Source organism: Podarcis pityusensis (genome assembly GCF_964106645.2).
Source record: "Podarcis pityusensis genome assembly, chromosome: Z".
NCBI classification, from domain to species: domain Eukaryota; kingdom Metazoa; phylum Chordata; class Lepidosauria; order Squamata; family Lacertidae; genus Podarcis; species Podarcis pityusensis.
The window spans coordinates 32,141,304-32,167,544 of record NC_138044.1 but is presented as its reverse complement, the minus strand read 5'-3'; the positions used below and the strand labels follow the sequence as shown (position 1 = coordinate 32,167,544).

General features: G+C 46.9%; 1 protein-coding gene and 1 long non-coding RNA gene across 6 annotated transcripts in view; one reads left to right on the top strand and one right to left on the bottom strand.

Moving 5' to 3' along the window:
• The window catches only part of NHSL2 (NHS like 2), a 114,388-nt gene that overhangs the window by 50,013 nt on the left and 38,134 nt on the right, over positions 1-26,241 (top strand). Inside the window, exon 1 of one of the 3 annotated variants that reach the window (XM_080990248.1) lies at positions 12,945-13,098. The exons of the other annotated variants lie outside the window; for them this stretch is intronic. Coding sequence (XP_080846374.1) covers positions 13,056-13,098 — 43 coding nt within the window. The 5' untranslated portion in view covers positions 12,945-13,055. Of the gene's footprint in view, positions 1-12,944; positions 13,099-26,241 lie in introns of those variants that run through there. 3 annotated transcript variants of the gene reach the window in all.
• On the bottom strand, positions 7,111-12,231 carry LOC308468250. 3 transcript variants are annotated; one of them, XR_013981535.1, is made up of 3 exons: positions 12,137-12,231; positions 10,545-10,632; positions 7,111-7,332 (listed from the first exon to the last, which is right to left on the bottom strand). It is a non-coding gene; the product is annotated as an uncharacterized lncRNA (long non-coding RNA). The 3 variants fall into 3 exon arrangements; XR_013981536.1 differs by lacking the exon at positions 7,111-7,332 and adding an exon at positions 8,982-9,320; XR_013981537.1 differs by lacking the exon at positions 7,111-7,332 and adding an exon at positions 8,982-9,320 and having other exon boundaries at positions 12,132-12,203.

The window sequence follows — 26,241 nt, the reverse complement described above, 5'->3', positions numbered from 1 at the left end:
TGTGATTGGACTGGCATAGGTTCTTCAGGTGTTGGAAAGACATGTGTCAGGTTCTTTCCCCACCCCCCACCCCTATTTCCCTTTTCCTCCTCACATATTTAAGGGGAGGTTTACACAGGTGCTCCCTGCCTCATGACCTATAGTTGAACATGTGAACTGGCTGCATTGAGGAGGGTGTGTGTGTGTGATTGATGTTCTTATGTTTACTGATTGTTTGCCTGTGCTGACCAATCACTTTCACTCACACACATGCGTGCCATCTTTCAATGTGCGTGTACAAATGCCTCCCTGATGGTTGCCATCCTGCATCCTGGTACCTAGAATTTAGATCCTATTTGATTCAATGGGATGGGACTTCCTCCAGAGTAAAACGTCCATAGAATCCAGCTGAAGGGGCACAGCTAATGAAGAGAGCATCCCAGGGCTGTGATCCTATACAAACATACTGGAGGGTAAGTCGTAATTGAACTCATTTGGACTTCTGAGTAGACATGCATAGGATTGTGCTGTAGGGGTTGCAAAAAACCCTTTGTGAGCTTTCCTGGGAGCAAGCTGCATTGGGCATAGTAGGATTTACTTCTGAGAAAATGCAGTTGGCACAAATCCCCTTCTTTTCTCCTACGCACATAAGAGTCTGCTGTATCAGGCCAAGGGCTCAGTTCGTCCAGCATCCTGTTCTCATAGTGGCCAACCAGAATTAGCAGCGGGTAGAACATAGCCAATATGACTAGTAGCCTACCCTACCTCACAGGGTTGTTGTAGGGAATAAATGAGGAGGTAGAGAACTATGCATGCCACCTTGAGCTCCTTGGAGGAAAAGGTGCAACATAAATGCAATAAATAAACATACCATTGTTAGTTTTCTTGTCCTCCACTTCCTGCATTCACTGCCCCCTTTGCTCTATCTTCCCTGGGTGGTCTGCCACTTGGCCACACCAGACTGTCCCCTTATCCCTAATCAAAATAGCCCCAAAGTATTCCTCTCTCCAGAGGAAGTAGCAGGTGATGAATGAAACCTGATGCTAATGACAGCATCAGGATTGGCAGGAACTAGCTGTTTATTTTGATGCATTAGATGCATGAACATAGATGTATGTATAAATTGGCAAGTTTATACATACATACCACAACCTTACCCAACCAGGTATCTTCCAGATGTTTTGGACTATAACTCCCATAAGTAGTCCAAAACATCAGAAAGGGGTCTGAACTGGCAGCGATTGACCAGGAAAGAGATATTGGAATGGTAATGGATAGCTTTAAGGATGATGTCAACCCAGTATGTGGCAGCTGCAAAAAAAAGATGAATTCTCTGTTAGGGGTAAGTAGGAGAGACCGTTGGAGGGAAAAACACACCTGCCAATAATGGAATTCTGCTATGAGAATCTATGGTGCAATTGCCCGTGGAATATTGTATTCAATTGTATTGCATCCTCAAAAAGGATATTGTAGTGCTGGCAAAGGTTCAGAAAAGGGCAACCAACGTAATCAAAGGCATGGAGAAAAGGTTACAACATTTGGGGCTTTTTTGTTTAGAAAAGAAGGTAAGGATGGGATTTTCTTACCGTGTGATGGTCATCAGCTTGGATAATTTTAAAAGGGAGATGGGCAGACTTGTAAAGGATAAGGCTGTCCATGGCTGTTACTTAGGATATCTGTGCAGTACCTCCAGTATCAGAGGAAGTATACCACTGAGTGTCAGTAGCTGGGAAGCAGAAGTGGGGAGAATTGTGCTGTTTCTCTCATGCCTTGCTTTGAAGGCTTCCCATAGGCATCTGGTTGGTACCTGTGAAAACAGGTTTCTGGGTGAGATGGGCCTTTGGTCTGATCCCACAGGGTTCTTTATAACGTTCGCTTATTTATTTTATTTGCAGGTATAGATTACTTTTTACCACCAAACTGATCCAAAAAGCGTTGTCCTTGCATTCTGCCAGATGTTGTTAGATTCCAACTCCTCCCTTAGCCTCTTCCAGCGTTGCCAAGATTGCCACAATCGCTACATCAGTGCAAGGGAGTAATACCTATTGCAGGCTGTGGGGCTCACTTTGGGGAAAAAATATGCACAGGATTGTTCTGTAAGGCTGCCATCTTTTTCAAATATTCCCTAGAACTGGGTGGTCCAAGGCATGCAGCCCTCGAGGCATTTTTTGGCTGCCCTCAGCAACATTTCACACACACACACACACACACACACACAGCCTTTCCAAAGCTGGGTAAGCGCTTTGGGAAGGAAACATGAGGGCACTGATAGGGTCCTAGAGCCCTCCCTGCCTCCTAAAATCTAGTTACCATAATGCTTTCCCAGCTTACCTGGCTTTGGGAAGGCAGCAGGAGGGGAGGCGGGGTGAGAGCAAATTTTGGCCTCGCTCCCCACAACGCAACAAGGCAATGTGCAGCCCGCAGGTTCCATGTTGAAGCATTCTTGCAGCCCACTTGGTATGAAAAGTTGGACTACCCTGTGCTAGAAGCAAGCTGCACAGGATCAAACTGTAGGTCACTGAAATGGAAGAACAGTTTGGCAGATTTGGTTAAGGAAGGCTGAACTATGGCAGCAGTCTGTGTCACATGTGGGGAGCCTTTGGCCCTCCAGAAGTTACTGAAGGACAACTCTCGTAATTCCTGGCCATTGACCGTGCTTGCTGGGGCAGATAGGAGCATAAGAGCACCATTTCCTTTCTTATCCTGTATTAGCAATGCGCATACTGGGCACAACTGTGCTATTTAACCCATACCTTATATTTATTTTTCTTGCTGCTGCTGCTGTTATTGGGGTGCGGTGCTGCTGCTGCTGCTAATTCTGGAGACCTTGCCTTGTATCAGAGTAAGTCAATTGTCCATCCTATGAAATCAGGAGCAAGCACCATTTGAGTTCACCTTGGCTTACTCCCAGAAAGCTATGCAGACCATTGCAGTAATTGATTGCATGGTTGATCAGGGACCAACCCTGATCTTCCCAAACAGCTGTGAACATGCGAACTGTTCCATCTCTCTTTACTAGCTCAGTACAATATTCTGGGATTGACACCTGAACCTAATAAACTGAGTGTTGCGCTATTATCCATGGGGGAGGTTGTTGGGGATTGTGTTGCATCTAACGCTAGCTCTCCTTAGAGTAGACTCATTGAAATTAATGCATTCTGGTGTTGTTGGTGGTTTTGGTTTTGGCATTTCATTGCTCACATCCTTACATCCCCTCCTGAGCCTTCCCCATGCTGATATCCTTTAAATGTTTTGGATTACTTATGGGAGTTACGTATGTGTGTAAACTTGCCAATTTATTATGTCATTCATGCATCTAATGAAGTTGAGTGTGGTTCATGAAGCTTATGCCATAATAAATTGGATCGTCTTTAAGGTGCCACAAGACTCTGTCCTTTGTAGCACAAAGCACATTTTGCAGCTCAAAGAATTCTAGGAATTGCTGTTTGCCAAGGGTGCTAGGAGCTGTTGCTCTGTGAGGTAACTACTGTTTCCAGGTTTCTTTGGGGGGAAGCAACATCTTAAATGTCTTTAAATGTGTTGTGTGTTTGCAACCTGTGCAGAAACCTGTTCTTTAACTACCCAGGAAAAAATTGGAGTCGATGGGAAATGGGCAGAAGTGGGATGAAAGGGATACCTCCAGATTAGATGCAATAAAGGACAGCAGTACAATATCTTTTTAACGGTTGTACGGAGGAGGAGGAGGAATTTCAGTATTGCCTGCTTATCTTATCGTGTCAGGATGCTCTGCAAGTCCCTGTGAACCTTAACGTAAGATCTTCAGCCAACTGAAAAGCAAACTTCAGCTTTCAATCAGAAAAGCAAACAACCTTGCAGAGAAGTCTAGGTTGTGCCCTAGGTTTGGACAAATATTGAATTCTGAAGGGGGGTGCCTCAAAAGGATTGTGGGGTTCTCCAAGGTTAAGAGGGATTTGCACAAAGCACCCCGAGTTGAAGCAGAAAGCCCCCCCTCACCCGCCCCCCATGTTTGGTGGACTCAGATTTTTTAAAAAACACTGCACTATATTCAGTGGCGTAGCGTGGGGGGTGCCAGGGGTGCCGGCCGCACCGGGCGCAACTTCTGGGGGGGGCGCGAGTCCAGAGGGAAGGGGAACGCCCCTCGCTCAGCCCGCGCATCCCTCGCCCGCCGGCAGCTTCTCCTCCTCGCCTCGCTCAGCGCCGCCGCCGCGGATGCCGCCCAGACCCCCCAGCGCCCAGGGCCATTTCCCGGGGAGCCTCCTCTGGCACATGCCCCGCGCAGGAGGAGGAGGGGGAGGCGGCTCCGGGATGCTCCCTCCCGCCCCGGGAGGCAGAACGCAACGCACAACACACACACACCCTGTCGCCCCCGCGGCAGAGCAAGGCAGCCAGACGCGGAGCAGGGAGAAAGGCTCGGGCTCACCTTGGGGCAGCCTCCGGAGAAGCGAGTCCCGAGGAGGAGGAGGAGGAGGAGGAGGAGGAGGAGGAGGAGGAGAAGCCGCCGCTGCCGCTGCCGCTGCCGCCGCCGCCGTGCGCCCCCAGCACCGGGAGAGAGGCCGCTGGCCGCCCGGCGGGCCGTGGTTCCTTCCTCCGTCGGGCGCCCAAGGGGAGGGGGCTTTGGCTGCCTCGGCCCGCGGGGGCTCCACAAATAATAAATTTAATAAATTCCTTTTTTTAAAATAAGATATTTATTAAAGTTTTCAATTTTATACAAAGAGAAAAATGCAAAAAATAGAAAAAATATATATTAAAAACACATAAAATTCACAACTTATTTTTCAATAACATATTTCCCTGACCTCCTCATACCTCCCCTTCTTGTTTTCTAGTTCAAATTATTTGTTCAGCAAATCCTTATCTCATAGCATTACCGCTAAATAACACCTTATTTTCTATCCAAGTTCTTGAAACTTAAACTTTTACTTTAAAAAACCATTTTTTCATAACCTTTTATACCATTACAGCTAGAAACCACTTAACGTAATTTCAATCCAACATCATTCAACATTCCTTAATATTGCAGTATTTCTGTAAATAGTCCTTAAATTTCTTCCAATCTTCTTCTGCCGACTCTTCTCCCTGGTTGCGGATTCTGCCAGTCATTTCTGCCAATCCCATGCAGTCAATCAACTTCATCTGCCATTCTTCCAGAGTGGGTAAATCTTGCGTCTTCCAATACTTTGCAATGAGTATTCTTGCTGCTGTTGTAGCATACATAAAAAAAGTTCTATCTTTTTTAACACCAACTGGCCAACCCAGTGGCGTAGCATGGGGGGTGCAGGGGGGGCCGGCCACACCGGGCGCAACATCTGGGGTTAGGGCAAATCCATGGGTTAGGGGGCGCAAATCCACAGGTTAGGGGGCGCAAATCCATGGGTTAGGGGGCGCAAATTACTTGCCTTGCCCCGGGTGCTGACAACCCACGCTACGCCACTGACTATATTTATTAAAAAGCGAAACTAATGTGTGGGGAGGGCGGGAGAGGTCCTGTGTGATTGACAGGTCTCGTTTGCAATCACAGGGAATGATTTTACCAGGACTCTCCAATCCCTGTGCTCTGAGGGAGGGAAATTGATGGAAGTAAATATAGCCTTGATTCACGTGGTTTTCTTTGCTCTTTTGCAGATTTTGTCTCTTAGGAGTAGGAAGGAGCGTTAGCAGAGTTCTGCTGGCGCATAGGCTTTTCTTAATTAATTTCCTTTGCTTACCAGCTTCCAATTCTCTGCTTCCAAATCCTCACTGTTCTTTTGCTCCTTTTGAATCTGTTGTGCCTTTCCCCCCCTGAGTTGGATCATTCCAATTCCTCCTCACACCCATTAGAGTCCTCCTTTTTCACATTCCTCTTGCTGTTGTGGTGTTTGAACCTTTATCTGTGCTATACATTTAAACTGCCACAAAGAATCCTGGAGATTGTAGTTTGTTGCAAGTTGTTAGGAGACACCCCCCCACCACAACCTCGGAACTACATTTCCCAGAGTTCCCTGGGATGAGTGATTGGCTGCTAAATCACTGGGAATTGTCACTTGTGTGAGAGGAATGATTCTCAGGACCCCTAACAAACTAGCTTCCAGAATTATTTGGGGGGAAGCCATGACCATTTTAAGAGGAATGATACTGCATTAAATGCACTGTGCAGAATGGGTTGTGTGTTAAGTGTTGCTGATTGTTTCTTATTACTAGGCAGGTCAGTGTATCTCCTTCTCCCTTAGAGTTTGCTCTAAGTTTAAGGTAAAGGTACCCCTGACCATTAGGTCCAGTCGTGGCCGACTCTGGGATTGCGGCGCTCATCTTGCTTTATTGGCCAAGAGAGCCGGCGTACAGCTTCCGGGTCATGTGGCCAGCATGACTAAGCCGCTTCTGGCGAACCAGAGCAGCGCACGGAAACACCGTTTACCTTCCCACCGGAGTGGTACCTATTTATCTACTTGTACTTTGACATGCTTTCGAACTGCTAGGTTGGCAGGAGCAGGGACCAAGCAACGGGAGCTCACCCGGTCATGGGGATTCGAACTGCTGACCTTCTGATCAGCAAGTCCTAGGCTCTGTGGTTTAACCCACAGCACCACCCGCATCCCTTGCTCTAAGTTTAGTGTGTGCTATATAGTCTTTTAGTGATTTCACTTTATTTTATAATTAGTTATACAAAAACCTGTAATTACTATTATTTATTTTTAAACAAGTTCAACATGTGTGCATGTAGTCCATCAGTGATGATGATATCACACCTCTGAAAAATGTCTCGGCGCTCTACTCCTACCCGCCCCCCCACCCGCCTGCTTTACTGGTTATGACTATTCATGAAGCAGTGTTGAAGATAACACAAACAGAATAGCACCGAAAAAAGGGGGTGGGAGTTGTCTGTGCACTTTCATAGCTCTAAGTGCTATTGGACTCCAACTCCCATCATCCCACAGCAGCCTGGCATCTTCAGGTAGCACTAGGGGAGACCCCTGCCTGACACCCTAGAGAGAGCTGCTACCAGTCAGTGTGGACAATATTAAGCAAAAGAACTGGTTGTCTCAGTACAAGGCAGCTTGCTATGTTCCTGTACCCACCTGTCTTCCTCTTCCCAGTTTATTCAAGAGAAGCTGACAGGTGGTGCGTTTTTTTAAAGCTCCCTTGAAAACTATTCCATGCACTGAAAATAATGGCCTGTGGTTGCCATGGGGCCCAAGTGATTGCTTTCAACTCACCATTCAGGGGGCAGAGGCAGCAACTGCAAAGTGAAAGAGGCAGGCTGATGGCTTCACCCCACCCACTGCAGTGAAGGCGATAGGGATGGTTAGGATGAGAGAGAGCTTTGAAGCCCATGTTAGTCAACAGTCTTCCAAGGTACTTTTCTTGGCATGAAATGATCCTCTTCGGCAACTCAAGCTGGAAAAATACCAGTAGACTTTTAAATGTTTGGTGCTGATGCCTAAGAATTTTGATAATATCTCTGTGCGTGCTCTGGGCAAGAGCCTAGCATTTTTTTGACGTTGGCTCCTGAAAGCTGGGCTCTGGTCCCAAGGCCTTTTCATTCCTCACCCCTCCACCCCAAGCCATAAGGCTGAGCAAGAATGCCGCCTCCTCCAATCGTGGCAAATAGGGGAGAGCATTTCAGATGATTTGGGGAGAAGGATTATTTGCACGGTTTGAGGGGAAGAGTTCAGTGAGTGGCAGTAACAGTGGCCCTTTCTTTAGTAAAGTTGGGTTTGCCAGCACCCTGCAAGCCCTTGGAACGATGTGATGTTGTAACGTTGGGGTGTTTGCATGTTACATTTAGCGAGGGTTCAACATCCAAACCCATGTACACAAATACACTTGTATAGTTATTCACATGTTACCTTCAATGTGTGCACAGTCCGCATACGCAATATCCGAGCAACGCATGTACACTGTCTCACACAAACACCTGTGCATTTGTAGTGACAGCTTATACCTGTGTTCAGTGTAACGTGTGAACAATTTTATATAGTGTCATTTTAGAAGTGCTGGGAGTGAGGGAAGGAGAGAAAGTGATAGTGGCCACCATTTAGTCATTCAGGTTGGTACATGTAGTTCTTCTAAACCCCCCCCCCCCTATTTTATCCCCACAAGAACCCTGTCAGGTAGATTAGGCTGAGAGATTGTGGCTTGCCCAAGGTCACTTGCTGAGTTTCATGGCTGAGTGGAGATTTAAACTCTGGTCTCCCAAGTCCTAATCTCGCACACTGGTGTGGCAGGAGAGGATGGCAAACATGGCAGGAAGACAATCTGTTATATTTTGGGAATGGTTCATGTTCATGTTATTATGTAGCTGCATTCTTTTATACTTTCTGGACCTCCCAGGATCATATTAGAAAGTAGTTGTGTTCTATGTTATAAATCAGGCATTGCTAGGAGTTGCTTTCCAATGTACGGTATTTCTTATCCACACAAAAATTGGTGTGACACGAGCAAATTTTTAATTTGAAAGTGTGGCTGGGGGGGCGGGATTGAGAACCACTACTCTACCCCTTAACAAACTACAATTCCCAGGATTCTCCAGAAGAGGGGAGGCATGTGTTTTAAATTTATGGCGTGAATATGACTTCAGTCTCCTTTTGTTTTTTGACAGGCAACTAACTGTCATGGGTTTATTTATAAGGGTGTGATTAAATTTCCCTGAAACCAGCCCCTATTGCTGCTCTTCACCCAGTTTCTATTACTTAGCTGAAAACATCCAGTTCAGCCCTGGTTATCAGTGCTGGGCATATTATGCAATAGTTAAGTTCTGAATTTGCTACTGGGTGCAGCTTTCAGCACCTAAAACATCTAATCTGTTACTCAATTTATAACAAACAAGTAAACAGGTTTCTTGCCCTCATGGCTATAGACATGAGCTTGCAAGTGTGCAAGCGATTGCTGCTGAAATCTTGAGAGTCGAGGGTGGGAGTAGCAGCAAGCAGGATTTCCAGTGGTCGGGAGATAGGGCTTTCACAGGAAAGGGAAATGGGGTGAGGGGTGGGGAGAGAAGTTGATGGGTGGGGTAGGGGGGGATGAATGAGAGAATAGAGACAGCCATGCCTGTGTGTATGTTCAACGCTGGAGATTGTTGTCCTTCGCTGTGCATCTGTAGCCTAGAGCACATACATCTTGTTATATCAAAACTCATCTCTGCAGTGGAAGGTTGATAGTGGTGGTGGGAATTCAGATAAAGAGCCCTGGGGGGCCATGCATGGTTATCTGTGCAGCTATGATGATTCTGGTATTACTCCAGCCAGGCTCTTGCAGGAATAGTTAAATTTTATTGCAATAAAGGAATCTGAGCAGTTGAGTCTCACAGCCATGAAGAATAACAACCTGCAGCCCAGGTCAGGCAGATCCATTCAGCTGAGCGTTAAGAGTCCCACGGCCAGAATCTAGCAAGGAAAAGCCAGATAGTGCTAATTATTGCATTTATAGCTCAGCTTTTGTCCAAGGCTGGCACACATAGGTTCTCCTCCTCCCCATTTGGGGTGTATCCTCACAACACCCCTTAGGTTTTGGGTAGACTGAGAGACAGTGACTGGCTCATGGTCACCCAGGGAGCCACATGGCCAAATGTGGATTTGAACCCTGGTCTCTCAACTCCTAGTTCACCACTCTAAAACCACTACACCACGCTGGCTGTAAACATCCTGGCTTTGGTTCTCGCAAAAGCAGTAGGGTCTTGCTGCTGTTAGCTGGCAAGTTGTTTTGAGTGAGGAAAGATGGAAGCTGCCTTATTCCAAAACAGACCATTGTCTACCTGGCCAAGGTATGGTTTACTCCTTGGCTGGGGAAACCTATGACCCTCCAGGTGCGATTGGACTACAAACCCCATCTTCCATTATTGGGAGTAAAGCAACACTGTTTTCAGTAAGCTAGCGGAACCTGTTGGGAAGTAATAGACAGAAAGGTACTGGTAATCTAGTCTTCCCTCGCTGTAGTTCTCTCAGGCTTTAGTCCCTTCCTGCTTTTTATTCAGTGTTAGTGTTGGACCTGGGTTGTGGTGGTTGTTTTGTCATTGTTGTTGTTAACTTTCATGCTACAGAAAAGCCACATCTGGAAATCTAGAGGAATTTAAGTGGAAGTTTAGTGCTTGTTCCCACTTTATTTTTTTTCAAGGGGGACGAGTGGAATCCATTTGCAACCCTATTAACTTGGCAAATCTCAGGAGTTTTGCATTGTAGTTCCATGTGACAGAATTTAGGGCAGTATCCCAGGATACAGTTCTTTCCTGCTGTTCAGAATTTAGTGTGACATGGTGGTGTATTGATCAAAAAGCCAGAGTGCCATAATGCAACAAAGTGCTGCAGTATAAAAGGAATGTTAAAAACTGGGACAGATGAGCTAGCATTGTAACCAGCAAACGTAGCACAGTAACCCACATATCTGAAAGCAGCCTAAATTAGCAGGTCTCCAGGGTCTTGGACAAAGGAAGGTATTTCCTGTTTCCCACTACCAGATCCCCTTAAGTCAGATCCACACCATGGATCATTCATTTGGATGCTGAGAACTGTAGCTCAGTGAGGTCTTAACAAACTACAGTTCCCAGAATTCTTTTGGAGGGAGCCATGGGTGTTGTAGTGGTGTAAGAGAACTTGAAGTGGATGTAACCTTACCTGGAGATGCCAGGGCTTGAACATGGGACCTTCTGCATGCAAACTTTCTACTCCACAGCAACTGACGTCCTTGAGCTTGAAATTAATACTAAAAATGGAACCGTCACATTTTAGAAGCAATGCTTGTTTTCTTTCATTTTAAAGAATGTATGTCCCACCCCTCATCACTAGTGATCTCGGGGAAGGTATCAGCAGTTTAAAATTCACTAAGCAATAAAAGTGAAATACAATTAAGAATCTTGGCTATGTCGCTCCTTACACAGCACGCACATACACAGCCAATTCAGAAGGCCGGACTGTAGAACAAAGTCTTCAGCTTGTGCTGAACGAGCAGCCTCAAGGCCCAGGCAGTACTATTTGGAGAGATGCGTTCCTTTAGATATCCAGATCCTTAGCCATTTAGCGTTGGAACTAAGCCTCTGAACTGGGCCTGATGAGAACTGTTGTTATATGCCTTTCTGCAGACATTCCCATTAATACTTTGGCCGCTGCATTTTGCAATGTCCATGAGCAGTCCTCAAGGGCCACCCCACATGGAATGAATTGCAGTAATCCAACTTATAGGTAATTTGTGCCCCGATCTTTATGGCCAGGCATTCTCTTCCCAGGAGTGGCTGTAGCTGGTGAAAAGGCCAGAGCTGGAAAAAGGCACTTCATACCATTACAGCCACCTGGGCCCTAGCTACAGAGGAAAATCTAGGAGAACCCCTCAGGCTATGTACCTGGTCCTTCAGCGGGCATGCAACCCTCTCTAGAACAAGCTCTCTCTCTCTCTGTTTCATCAGCCCAGGAACTACCAATCTGCAGTATCTCTAACTTATCTAGGATTTATGTAGCTTCAGTGTTTTGGCCTTCCTCCATCTCATTATTGCCTCCAGACACAAACTTCACCAGGTGGCAAGGAGAAACAGAGCTGAATGTCATTTGCATATTGACATAGTTTTCTTCTATGTAATAGTATATCTAGCCTGACTTAAGACAGACAAAACCTGAAGTTATATACTGTTCTTGTTCAGGTTATACAGTATTATCATTTTCTTTTCTCTCTGGACTTTGTCTGAAATATTTAAATGACTCTGCCAGCAAGGGCCTTTGGCCCTTCTCATCTCATTGTTCTACAGTGAGATGATGGCTTGACATGCCAGCCAGTCTATAAGGGTTTCCCAAACAGCATCCATCTGTTTTTTGGACTACAACTCCCATCATGCTTAGCCAGCAGGACCGGTGGTCAGGGATGATGGGGACTGTAGTCCAAAAACAGCTGGAGAACCCACATTTGGGAACCCTATAACACTGATGCTTGCAAGAAGCAACAGGAGATGGCTTTATTGATTGTAGCTGCACTTGGCTTGGCTCCTTGGCTGGCCACTTTTCAGTTGTAGACTTGCAGGATCAGCCCAAAGATCTAACAAGATGATTTAAAATAAAGCACGAACTACGTCTTCCTTTGGTGCTGAAGAGCTCAGAATATCCTTCAGAACTGTCAGAAAGGAACCATATGTTACAGTGCATCTCTGTTTCTCTCTGTGATGCTGTTGATGATGGTAGCTAAAGTGGGTGCAGCAATGAACACAATTACTTTTTTACTTTACCTAGTTGGCCAGTTTCTACATTCTCCTCTCTATCCTTCATTCAGGCAAGGAATAGGCATGATCAGAATTCAAGGAAACCTTTTAGCCAGGCAAAGTTGCTCAAGGAGGAGGCAGAACAATATCAGAGATGGGTGCAGCCTAGGGCCAGATAAAGAGGCCTGGTGTGGCCCTCTAGGCCCAAAGATTATAAACCCCTGCTTTATAATCTGCAACCAGCAGCCCTTGAGCCAAATCTGCCTTCTAAAGAGATTCTCCTGGTTCCTCAGCCTCCAGCCCTAAGGCGTGTTTGGGAGGAGTAGCAGCTGTGGAAAGCCTCCTTTGCAAGAGGAGAGGGGAGCCAGGCCCACCACCAGGGGGAGGGGAAAGCCCTAAAGAGATTATCCTTCTGATCTTAGAGCCATTTTCCTAAAGGTGTGTGAAGTCGAGTAAAGGAAGCATTTCGAAAACAAGGTCCCACTTGGCCTACAAGTCTGTGTGCAAACACAGGCTCATTCTCTCTTTTCCCAGGGCCTTGTCGATAGGAAGGAAGGAGGGACAGGCCTGCGACAATGGGCCAGCGGGAGTTGACTCAAACAGCCAATTCCTGGTGATTTCCTCTCCCTGCCGAGGGGGCCAGAGAAAGTGGGAAAAGGAAGTTCAGCCGAGGAGGACTGGAGGCAGGCGGATCGCTAGGAACAAAAGGGGCAGCTTCCTAAACTATTTTCAGCCCTGGCATGGCAGGACAATCTGCCTGAAGAAGCAGCTGCCTTGCAGATTTCACCTTGCTGCCGATTTCAGAACTGGACTAGGCCGAAAGACAGCAGGGGTGGGTGGGTGTCTGTTGCACAGACCAGGGTGCTGTGAAGGCATCTGCGTGTGGTGTGGATGCCCCTGTGCATGCTTTGACACCGCTGGTGCTGCGTGTGGGACCCCAGCACTCATGGAGAGGGCAGGATCCTTGCTTATGTCCTTGCACCGAGCAGGTAAGTAACGCCAGTGGGTGGAAGGGGGTGTCAACGGGAAGGAGCTTTGATGTGCATGGAGCAAGGTGTTGAGTCTTGTTACCTCACTGAATGCAAGGATGGCAGCAACTGCTGCCGAGGGTGTTGCTAGCTTTGTGCTACAGTCGCTATGAATTTGCACCCAGTAGGAAGCTATAGAAGCCCCTTTATCGTTGGCATCCTTCTGTCTTGAGAGACAATGGAGTGTACCTCCGAGGGTGAAGTCAAACCACTGCGAGAGCAGTACCAAAGTGACTTCTCTGGGGCGCAATCCTGGGCAGTGTGTTTGGAGGTCCTGGGCTGCCCAGATGACAATTAGACCCTGCTCCTGGACTAGGTTACAGATGTGTGTTGGGCAAGAGGGGCTAGGTGAAATGACAAGATACATAGCAATCTTCCAAGAGACAACTGCAACACATAGCAGTGTATTGGGTTCAAAGGAAGCTGGCTTCTACCCCATCAGGCCATTGGTCTATCTAGCTCAATAATGTCTCCACTGACTGGCAGCAGCTCTCTGGAGTTTCAGACAAGAGTTTTTCCCAGCCCTGCTTTGAGGTGGCAGGAATTGAACCTTAGACTTCCTTCATGCGAAACCGGTGCTTTAACATTTGAGCTATAGTACTTCTCTTTTATTAAGCACATGTGGTAATTTGTGGGTGCAGGTGCAAATTTAGGAAAAAATTACTGTAATTGAACTAGAAATACAGTACATCTTCCGTGAGTGGGTAACCAATTGACCTGTGTTCTTGCTCAGTCTGTAATCCAAGTGTAAGGTCACTGCTCTCCCTTATTATGGCTCATTATTTTTAGACTGAGCTTCGACTGGATAGTCCTTAAAATAGAGGACTGTCCTCTGCAAATAAGACACACTGCATGCTAATACTGTAGAGAGAGAAAACTAATGGGATGTTATTAGTACAAATCTCTTATTTGGTGGGGGAAGGGGGCAAGAGATTTGTGTCTTCCCCAGGCAGGCAACTTTTTGCATGCATATCTGGTACAACAGTGGCACAAATGCACAAGCTTGTCTGCTTTGTATCTTTTCTCATGCAATAGCAAACTGGGATCTACAAAGCTGCCTTTGTTTTTCTTAAAAAAAAACCAAAAACAAAAATTAAGTTGTTGTGTTATCTATCAGTTTTGGGCAGGGACAGGAAAGGTGGGTGGGAACAATTTGATAGACTTGAATCCCTGACAACATCTCTGCTCTTTTTCTGCAAGAGGACAGAGTAAGACAGGTTGTTTGAAAGATGAGATTATGGGTTTGCAAGGCTAATCAGTGCTGAAGGGGATTTCAGAAAGGAGAGGTGGGTTTTCATGCTTTCCCGGTCAGTGGAAACTTTTTTCAACGGGGTAGGGGACCTCAGGCTCAGGGGCCAAATGGTGCCCCACATACCCGTTTCTGTTCTGCCCTCAGGATTCTCCCCAGAGCATGCTTTAGGCTTCTTTTAAGTGCTTTTGCCTAACCAGCCTTGAACTAATGCCTCTGACTTGTCTGGATGGAGGATGGAGAGGTATTGGGGTAGGGAGGAGGGTTTAGAAACCTCTGCCTTCTTATGTTGCTGCAATGTACCCTACTAAACAAAGGTAAGAGTCATCCTGTTATATCTACTTTGCCTCTGGCCCTGCCCAACCCTTGCAAATGGCCATATGCCCTCATGAAGCAATGCAACCCTCAAGCTAAAAAGGGTACCCCCCCCCCCGGATTGCATAGTTATTTCTGAAGAATCTTTCCAAGTATATAGGTTGAACAGGTTTGGTGGTGGTGGGGTAACCTGGCACATATGAAGCTGCCTTGTTTATTAAGTGACACCGCTGGGCCATCTTGCCCGGTGGCATCTGCTGTGGTAGCAGCTTTCTCGGCTGTCTGTCAGGAGCCTTGCTCTTCACCTGCTACCTGATCCTGTTTTTAATGGAGAGCTGCTAGGGATTGAACCTAGGATCTTCTTCATGCAAAGCACACACACTGCTACTATAATGTTCAAATGCAGCGGAGACAGCATCAACCCCTCTCAAGTGCTTTCCCCATCCATTTCCTCAAAATGTGAAATGCTTCTTTCTCTTTGCCCAACCTCAGAAACTGTTCAACCTGTTACTCCCAGACTCGGTTTTGCAGGTACAGGTGTGCACCCTCGGGTAATTTTTTTTGAGGGCTGTTGCCAGGTTAAGGAAATCTCAGTTTGGTTATGGGTATGAGCTAATAAAGGGACGCGGGTGGCGCTGTGGGTTAAACCACAGAGCCTAGAACTTGTCCATCAGAAGGTTGGTGGTTCGAATCCCTGCGACGGGGTGAGCTCCCGTTGCTTGGTCCCTGCTCCTGCCAACCTAGCAGTTCGAAAGCATGCAGTGCAAGTAGATAAATAGGTACCAGTCTGGCGGGAAGGTAAATGGCGTTTCCGTGCGCTGTTCTGGTTTTACCAGAAGCTGCTTAGTCATGCTGGCCACATGACCCGGAAAAACTGTCTGCGGACAAATGCCGGCTCCCTCGGCCAGTAAAGCGAGATGAGAGCTGCAACCCCAGAGTCATCCGCGACTGGACCCTAACAGTCAGGGGTCCCTTTACCTATGAGCTAATAAAGCAATTAATTGTTTCAGCCATGTTCAGACCTTCACATAAACATCAAGTAGTTAAAAATGTGGGTGGGGTCTCTCTCTCTCTCACACACACACACACACACGCCCCACCTCCAATGATCCCATACACATCAGCGCAGCTTGATCAGCTCCTGGCCTTTCCATGTTCAGTGGGACGGCCAGGTCTGCAGGGGGCATTTACTGGCATCCACCTGAGTCCGCCAAAGTGCGAAGAATTCTATGTGCATTCAAGTGAATGCAGCTAAAAGGCCCACACAAACTTTCTATGCTCTACATGTGAAAATCAGGGCTGCTGTGCACAGGAACCGACATGCACAGAGATTTTTTTTTTGGGGGTGTTTGTGTGTGCACCCCTACCCCTATCCCCACCTTTTAACTATTGCATGTTAAGGCAGCATGTTCAAATGTGGATATAATGTGATGGACATGTGCGTTGATTGTAGTAGGCATCACCTTAGAAGATGCATTCCCTCCTGTCATAATTTCTCTTTTAAGAGGACGCTTTCCAACTGCAGTTTTTATAGGAACTTAAATCTTACAATGTTTTCAAAAATAAAACTAGTTTTAATTGATTAAGAAAACCAATCAGTTACATAAACAGGTTGGGTTAACAGCTTCACGTATTGTAAAATGGTAGAAGCATCTATTTCGATAAGTGCAAATTCCAAAGAATAGCTGCATTTTGCTTCTTGAATTGCTTGAGGTAGTGTGAATTCAGTAGATTCCCCTTTAAATGCATTTCTCCCACATCCCTATGTGCAGAGGAAGAATGAAACGCTCCACTTATCCTTCACCAGCTTGTTCTCTGTCTGCATCATAAGGCTCAGCTATGACTATCTCTTTCCTTGGCACCACAGGACAGCATAATGCCTGATGTTTTTTTAAAGTTCCTGGCGACACCTTCAGCATTTTAAGAACATATGTGTGACTGAAGGCCTAGGATTTTGCAGCCCTGTAGTATCATTATGCATGATCTTTCCATGCATGAGACCTTCACCATGGTCAGAAGTACTCAAAAGAGAAAGGAGTCCAAGGTAGATGGGAGTTTCTTAAAGGTGAACCATTGAAAGCACAAATGCAACAAGAAAGAAAAGTGAGTGGAATCAAAAGAAAGCAGTGTGCCTGCATAAGGAGCTTACAGATGAGCTGAGATTTAAGAAGGGCATGGATAAGAAAAGGAAGAAAGGGAAAATCATGAAGGAGGAGTATACAGTGGTGCCCCGCAAGACGAATGCCTCGCAAGACGGAAAACCCGCTAGACGAAAGGGTTTTCCGTTTTTCAATGCGCTTCGCAGGACGAATTTCCCTATGGGCTTGCTTCGCAAGACGAAAATGTCTTGCGAGTCTTGAGATTTTTTTTCGCCCCCCCCCCTTTTTCTAAGCTGCTAAGCCTTTAATAGCCTTTTAGCAGCTAAGCCACTAAGCCTTTAATAGCCGCTAAACCGCTAATAGCGCTAATCCGCTAAGCCGCTAATAGGGTTGCTTCGCAAGACGAAAAAACCGCTAGACGAAGATACTCGCGGAACGGATTAATTTCATCTTGCGAGGCACCACTGTACAAGAGTATTATTGTGGAGAAGTTGGTAAAACGTGGGCTGGACAATGTAACTGTTAGGTGGATTTGTAGCTGGTTGACTGACTGAACCCAAATGGTTCCTCATCATCCTGGAAAAAGGTGACAAGTCGGGTGCTGCGGGGTTCTGTCCTGGGCCTATTGTTGTTCAATGTGTTTATAAATGATTTGGGTGAAGGATTTGAAGGGATGCGCATCAAATTTGCAGATGAAACCAAATTGGGAGGGCTAGCAAATTCTACAGACGTTTAATCGGGATTCAATATAAGCTTAACATATTGGAGAACTGGGCCAAAACTAACAATATGAATTCAAATAGGGACAAATGTAAGGTTCTACACTTAAGCAGGAATAGCCAGCTGCACAAAACTAAGATGGGGGGACACTTGGCTTGCGAGTAGTACTTGTGAAAAGGTTCTAGGGGTCTTAGTAGAACACTAGCTTAACATGAGTCAACAGTGTGATGCAACAGCAAAAAGAAAAGAAAAGAAAAGCTAATGCTGTTCTAGGCTGCAACAACAGAAGTATAGTGTCCAGATCAAGGGAAATAATAGCAACACTATTCTGCCTTGGTCAGACCACACCTGGAATACTGTGCCCAGTTATGGGTGCCACAACTTAAGAAGGATATTGACAAGCTGGAATGTGTGCAGAGGAAGGCAACCAAGATTATCAAAGGCCTGGAAACCAAGCCTTATGAGGAACAGTTGAGGGAGTTGGGTGTACTTAGCCTGGAAAAGATGAGACTGAGAGGATATAGGATAGCCATCTTCAAGTATCTAAAGGGCTGTCACATGGAAGATGGAGCAAGCTTGTTTTTTTCCTGCTCGGGGGGGGGAGGGGTAAGACCCAAACCAATGGATTCAAGATAAAAGAAAGTAGATTCCAACTAAATACCAGGAAGAACTTTCTGATGGTAATAACTGTTTGACATTGGAATGGGGATTCTCCTTCTTTGGAGGTTTTTTTAAGCAGAGGTTGGGTGGCCATCTGTCATGGATGCTCTATTTGATATTCCTGCATTACAGGGGGTTGGAGCAGATGACCCTTGGGGTCCCTTCCATCTTTACCATTCTGTGATTCCATGGCTACCATGCAATTGTTCAGTTGTTACCTTGCAAAACCTCCTTTGCTTTTGCTTTTTTTTTTGGCAATGCAAAATGCTTGTTTTCCACTTCTTTTCTGTGTAGAACGGATGTTATCATAAATAGCTCATCCCACAAGCAAACCTCCCCGAGGGCTGCCGTCGTATGTGTGTATAGGTTGGACTTTCCTCCTGAGTAAACATACTCTGCATTGTGCTGTAATTAGGTTCCACTCTCACAAGGTTGGCAAAGGAGACATTCAGGGACCCATACTAGAACAGAAGGGGCACTGCCCAATCAACCTCATTTGCCCTGCCTTCCTACTTAAAATCACTCCAGGGCGTAGTGCTGCATGTCAGCTTCATCCTATGTAGTCTTAGTTTGCCCTTATAGAACTCATCGAGGAGGAGGAAGAGGACAAAACTAGGATTATTTGGTTCTGCCTGTCTCTGGCTCCACCTGCTTCTGGCTTCCCAATAGAACCCCAACCACTACTTCCTGTAGGACTGTTGCTATTCTGTCTGTCTGTCTTGATCCTCTGGGAACAGTGAACTAGAGCTCATGCTTGTCATCCCTATGTTGTGGAGTCAGTAATCTTTTGCAAATATAAGGCACATCTTTTTTTCTCCTGAAGACTACCCTGACCTCTCCCTTGTAGGGATTCCCTGCCTGCTTGTCCCTGGCTGAAGTTGTTGGGAGTGCGGTTGCTGCTTGCTTCCAGCCAGCCTTGCATCACAGGGAGAAGGCAGCATTCCTGGTAATTCCAGCAACACCGATGAGGTCATTTGGGCAGACAGCAGGCTTCACCATGCCATTAAGTTGTCTTTCTATGTCTGATCTCACCTCTCAGACTGTATCATGGGCCTCTTTACTCCCACTCTGGATTGCGGGTAATTTCCTTGAATTGTGCATGGAGGTCAACTGCAAAGGTATCTGGATCAAGGGAGAAAGGAGTTCCCGTGGGACAGGGGTGATGTTGGAAGGAAGGAAGCAGCCAACCTGATGCCCAGTGAGTCACCTGTAAGTCACCTTGGGTTGTTTTTTACCAAGGCTACTGGGAAATGTAATAAATCATCATCATGGCTAGGCTAAAGATGTGGCCAGCTTCATGCTCCAGCTCCACGTATGAAACTGTGCTATACCATCGGTCCATCTAGCTCAGTATTGTCAACACTGACTGGCAGTGGCTCTCCAGGGTTTATCAACCCTACCTGCAGATGTGGAAGATCAAACCCAGGACTTCAGATGCTCTACCAGTGAGATAATGGTTCCTGCTAGTGCATATCACACCCCAGCCCTCAATCCATCCTAACCTCTTGAAAAGTGCTGGCTCCTTAAGTGAATCTTTGCTGTTCCCTACGAATTCTTTTCTTTCTGCAGCCTTGCCATGTGATATATCTGGAGGTTTTTTCTTCCCTCCCTGTTCTTGAGGTCTTGGAGTCATGCGATTCGGAGGGCGTCTCTGAATAAAGCAAGCTGGAAGCTTGCTTGTTTTCTTAGAGGAAAAAAGCTCTGAATAGCTTGCAAGCCTTGTGGCAGATGCCTGCATGCTAGAACAGTAGGGCAGGTGCTGGATACATTGTGATGGGGGAAAATAGGGGGAAATCAGTGCAATTCAGTTGCTATTCATCCCTATAATACTGTACAGTATAAGGCATGCAGATCAAAGCCTTTGGTTTTTCTTGGGGGTGGGTGGGGGTTGAGGGAGGGGTGAAGTGGTTCCTTTTTCATTTTCATCTAGAAGGAAAGGGCTGGAGATCTCAGATCAGCCAGAAAAGGCATTCTGAATAAACGTCCTAGATGCAGGCTCCGTGAGGACTGTTGCATTATTTTCCAGGTTATCTTGAATGAAAATTGCAGCCACCTAGCCAGATTGCCAAAACTGATAAAAGGTTTCCAACTAGTTGGAAGCTCTCTGGGGAATGCTAGATGTTGCTATGGAATTAGAACTGCTGGCATGTGTTGCTTGCTTCTGCAGCCCCACGGCTGCCTGCCCAATCAGCCCCCTTGCAAATAGATGGATTACAGATAGGAGACAGAAAACACAATACTTGGGTGTGGAGTGCTCTTGTTCAGGGTGCCCAGCAGCCATGTGTGCCCTTTCCGAGATATTCCATTTCCATTCCCTAACTAACCCCTTCCTGCAGCCAGTCAGCATTCTGAACCTATTCTCAATCCTCATTGGGTTAGTCAAGGTTTCCCCCTTACACACACACACACACACACACACTGAGCGTGGGTGGTGCCGCTTTGACTAAAGCTGTGTACACACCATATATTTACAGCATGCCCTCGGAAAGAATACTGGGAATTATAGCTTACAAACTGTAGTTCCCAGCACCCTAAACAAACTACAGTTCCCAGGATTCTTTGGGCCTCTGTGAGAACAGGATGCTGGACTAGATTCCTGAATCCACAGGGCTCTTAACTGTAAGAAGAAAGTAGCCATATGCAGTGAGAGGGGCAGAGCTCAGAACATTTTGCCCAACCCCCCACCCCACCCCCCCAAAAAACCTGGAACCAGCAGTAGACTAATGCCAGAAGGTCAAAGCATCTGAGAAAGAACAGAGCTTGACACTGGTGGAGAAATATACCAGGGGAAGTGTTGAGGGGGGCAGGAATGTGCTTTAAATATATGGTGTGTCTGCCGCCTATGTAAGAACTGGCACTTAGAGAACAAGTTCACTATTGCTATATGCTGGCCTTTGCCAACCTGGTGTTTTGGACTACAACTTCCACAAGCTGGCTGGGATAGATGGGAGCTGTATTCCGAACCATCCAGAGGACACTAGGTTAGTGATAATAAAGACACCACAAATCAAACAGAAAGTTTTAAAATGAAAATGAAATGGTTTTCTTTGCTCAAAATGAAACGGAGCCGGGAGGAGGCAGTATGATTTTGCGCATGGGGCAGAAGGGACTGTTAACACAGCACTGCTGGTTTTTAAAAGAGGTGCGGAGGAGCCTGGCAATTGCCTTGATTCTGAGCAGCACCCTCTTTCACGTTGCGAAGGGAGAAATCAAGCCAGGCACATGGCGTTCATGCCACGCTGAAGGCTCATGATGTCATTGGAGCATGTTGCCATTGGCTGAACAATGATCCTGAGGGCAGGAGGATGGGTTCCTTAACAACCTGCTTTCAGAGCAGCTTCACCCTGTTGTGGGTGTCACAGGAGGTCTGTTCTGCAGGGGCAGGCTGGCACAAGGGCAGGCTGGCACACGACAGCTGTGCTCTGTGCCCCTCCAGGTTGTGTGCCTGGGCACGACGCCATCCTGTCGTGTCCCTTTAGGTGCCTCGCTCTCAGCCGTTCCACTCGTCCGTCGGAGCTGTGGTTTGCCACCACAGCCAGCAGGTGGAACTTATGCGCCTCTCAGACAGGCTATTAGCAAGCTCTTTGGCCGCCTGCCCTGGCTGAGCTCTGGAGCAGCACATGGTGTGCTCAAATGATGCTGTGCATCTCCCACGCTCTGCGGGGCTGGACTGCAGGCCTGTGAGGACAGCACACATATGCACACATGCACAGGAGCGCACACTTCCTGCTAGTGAACTGGCCGTGTGTGTGCGTGTGCACTGTTCCACCCTGTACTTCTGTGGAAAGATCTTTAGTCAGGTCCATTAAAAGGAAATGTTCTTTGGAAGGGATTCCCCTTCCCTTTGTTTTCCAGTTATTTCTTGTTCAGTTTATTCTGAGAGTGCTGATGTGGTGGTTCCTGCCCCACCACCACACTTCCCCTTGTCTTTTATCCACCAACATCAAATTCTGTTCTTTTTCAGATGCTTTGACCTTCTGGGATTAGCCTAGTGCTGGGTTTTTCCGTTTTGGAGGGGAACCTTGGGCAAGTTGATCTCAGTGGGCTCAGTCCTACTGATTGTGGCCTCTTTCTTCTGCCACTTAAGAACATAGGAGCCCTTCTGGGTCAGATGAAATGGCCCACCTGGTCCAGCATCTTGTTCTCACGGTGGCCAACCAGATGCCCATGGGAAGCCTGAAAGCAGGATCTCAGCAGAACAGCTTAGAATCTTGGAATTTTAGACTTGGGAGGGAACACAAGAGTCATAGCTCACCTAGTCCAACTCCCTACAATGCAGGAATGTTTTGCCCAGCATGGGGCTTGAACCAGTGACCCTAAGGTTAAGAATCTTCATGCTCTACCTTCATCTCAGCCCTTGTGATTCCCAGCTACTGGCTATTGCTGACTGCCAACCTAGCAGTTCAAAAACACATCAAAGTGCAAGCAGATAAATAGGTACCGCTCTGGCGGGAAGGTAAACGGCGTTTCCGTGTGCTGCTCTGGTTCGCCAGAAGCGGCTTAGTCATGCTGGCCACATGACCAGGAAGCTGTATGCCGGCTCCCTCGGCCACTAAAGCGAGATGAGCGCCGCAACCCCAGAGTCAGTCACGACCGGACCTAATGGTCAGGGGTTGCTTTACCTTTACCTTTAGCTAGTCCCTTGTCTCTCCTCCTGGGCCTGATTCACTTCAACTCTTAGAAGGAGCCAATGAGATGTGGAAGAGGATTAATGCTCCATCTTCTTGCTCCTTCAACTGTTTGCACACTCACAGAGGGCAGGTGAGCAAGCAAGCAAGCAGTGCCAGGAGGCAGGGTGTATAGCTCAGTGGTCAGAGCATCTCCTTCGAAGATCCCAGGTTCAATCCCTGGCATCTCCAGGAAGGACCTTGTGTTTTAGCTTAGCTGGGAAGTGTCCTTGAGCTCTGCTTCTCACTGGTCTGGGTGGAGCATAGAGCATGTCTATAAATGCAAAATTTATATTCATCGTTCTAACCACTTTTAACTCTGGGGCTGAAAAACGGTTCACCACCAGTGAGCTAGATGGACTGTTTCCTTTACTTGTTATAAGGCCACTTCCTCTGTTCCTAAGGAGGAGGAGGGGCAAAGTTAGAGGGCATAGAAATTGAAAGTGGGTAATAGGTGACTTCTTTTTACTATGCAGCAGTAAATTCAGGATGGCTCCAGGACCAATCAGACCGGGGGGGGGGGGGGGCGGGAAGGATAGTCATTTGTCCTGGACATCAAACTCAAAAGGGGACGAGCCTCAGATTCAGTTACTTGCTAATTTATTGGCATTTAACAAGTTTAGCAGCTTGTTTTTATGTACATTGGACCAAAATAGTGGCATACACTCCCAGAACTGCAAATATAAGCAAATAAGGGAAAGTGGCTTGTTAAAAGACATGGGGGTGGTGGTTGTTTTTTGGTTGATGGATATAGATTTCCTCAAATGAAAGAGTTAAGAATGTTCATTACTATTAATAATTAAAAATTATGACCGTGATGAATGTGTACTCTCGGATCAGCTGGATTATATAAACAAACTGGACATGTGTGTGTGATCTTCCTCCCCCAGCCACCACCTGTGGGGGCTACCAAAGCATCACCTTGCCCTCAAGGAAGATATAGTTTTCAATAGGTATCTTCCCACACCCGTTGTAGCATCTATCGACTGTTTTATTATATACTTTATGCTTTTTCTTTTAATAGTCCTGTGTAAATTGCTTTGTGGGGTTTGCCAAGGACAAGTGGGCTTCCCTCCATCAGACCCCTCCCTTCCCCTACCTGCCTTCTTACTTAAAACCAGTCCCAAGCCATGGTTTTGTAGGGGAGAGCAAGGGAGGCATGCCACCCTTTTCCTCAGCAGCTGCAGAGTGTTGACTCTGGAGGTGGTGGAAGACTCACTCTAAATAGTACAGAAACCTGCAGGGCTTCCACTTCGGGCTGGCCCCAGAAGATGGAAAACATGGGCCTTTTCCAGGAGCCCCAAGTCCAGCAGAGGGCTCGCCACCCCAAGGGTGCTATCATAGAATCATAGAGTTGGAAGGGACCCCAGAGGTCCTCTCGTCCAACCCCCTGCAATGCAGGAATCCTGCGCACAGCCAAACCACCCTTGTACAGAATATCCAAGAAGATCAATGGCAGCCTTGGGTAATTCTGTTGTATGTCCTGCTTTTTCCAGGTGCAGGGTCCCCTCTGAGAATGCCATGCCAGAGAGCTCCCAAGTTCCTGGAGGAGGGTGGTCACTTACCAGTCACCAAAAAGAGAAGGCACAGCTTTGCATAAAATTGGCATGGATTGCACAAGCTGGGGCTGATGGGAGTTGTAGTCTAAAACATCTGGACAGCACCACATTGGCTACTCCTGCTCTAGGGCTGATTGCTGACAGCTTTCCTAGGCAGGCCTTGCTGTCGGGCTGCAGTGGTTGCTCTAGCCAAGAAATGTCCTTATCAGAGGGCCATGCTCTGTGTGTACAGCCCTTCCTGGACGGAGGAAGTCCTGGGTCTTGTCAACCCTTGCACTGCCTTGAGCTCCATAACGGAGGAGAGAGGAGAGATGAGAGATGAATGTACTAAGTTAAACCAATTAAAACACCAAAAACAAGGCAGCTCAGCGCTTTCCTAAAAGAATGGGATTAAATGTGGGCAGCTAGAGGTGCTTGATCAGCTAAAATCCTATAGACATTGAGTTTACTCCCTTCTGCTTAATGGGCAGAGTTTTCGTGTTTTTTAAATGGTTTTATAATGAGCAGAAATCAACAGGTGAATGATTTGTCATCCCTGCAGCTCCGTTCCAATAAAACTTTCACTCGATGATTTCCGCTTGCTTTATGACTACTCAGTGTGGAACCAAAGTCCTTTAAAAAAAGAGAGAGAGAAGGAGAAAAAGTGGTGATCTACCATAGCTCACTTCTCCCCTTGTGTATTATCAGAATTGCCCCTTTCTCCCCACAGTTCCCATTTCACAAGCTATTTTTGTAACATTGCGGTTAGCTCATGTAGGGCATATGGTCTATCTGAGGGTGGGGTTCACTTCTACCAGCTGCAGCCCCAGCTGAAGAGCTTCTGGAAGGGAACTTGTAGCTGACAGACATGCAAGCTCTAGGGCACTGGGGTCTGTTCCCATCCCATCCTGCTGGACAGTAAGTGCTTGTGGTCAGAAGAACAGGGACGGAAGACAGAGGACTGCAGAGATCTGGACTCCTTCTGCACCAAGGTCTGTTCTATTGCTGGGGTTGGGGGTAGAGAACGTAGGAAGGTGTCATGTGCTAGACCAAACTAATTTAGCTGTCTAGCGAAGTGTTGTTCACTCTGACTGACAACAACACTCCCGCTTCTCGGGCAGAGGGTCTTCCCTATTACCTGCAGCCTTGTCCACGTTTAACTGGAGATGCTTAAGGATAGCTCGGTTGGTAGAGCATGAGACTCTTAATCTCAAGGTTGTGGGTTCGAGCCCCACGTTGGGCAAAAGAGTCCTGCGTTGCAGGGGGTTGGACGATATGACCCTCACGTTCCCTTCCAACTCTACAATTTCTGTGATTCTATGAGCTCATCCTAGGGCCATCTGCATGGAAGCACTAATTGTCACCAGGTACCTCTTGAGAGCTGAAAACCCTACTTGATTTGTGAGATCTGCCAGTGCTTTTATTTCCCTTAGCTTGCTGCAAGGCGAGGAGGATTGCATTTCGATTGGAGCAGTGGCAGCTGGGGGAAAGTGTGTGTATAATAATTTTCCCTGCGATGCTTTTGTCATTGTTTCCTCACCTCCCAGTAAGCTGCTGTTAGCACCACAGGGGGTTGCCTGAATCCAGGCTTGATATAGACAACTGCTTTCTTATGCTCTCCACCCAGCAAAAGGCAATTCAGATCAGGACACAAGCACAAGAAGGAATACCGCCTCTCTCCCAGTTCCATGATCAAATTCAGAGCCCACGCTCCCCATGCAGCGGCTTCAAAATAAGCAACCCTCCTGCAAAAAAGCAGGAAGTGCAGTCATAGATCTCCAACTCTATGTCCATTTTGGCTGAGATAGTAGGTGTCGGATGATGCTGAGCATTTTGATGGGTGGATGAATGGGTTA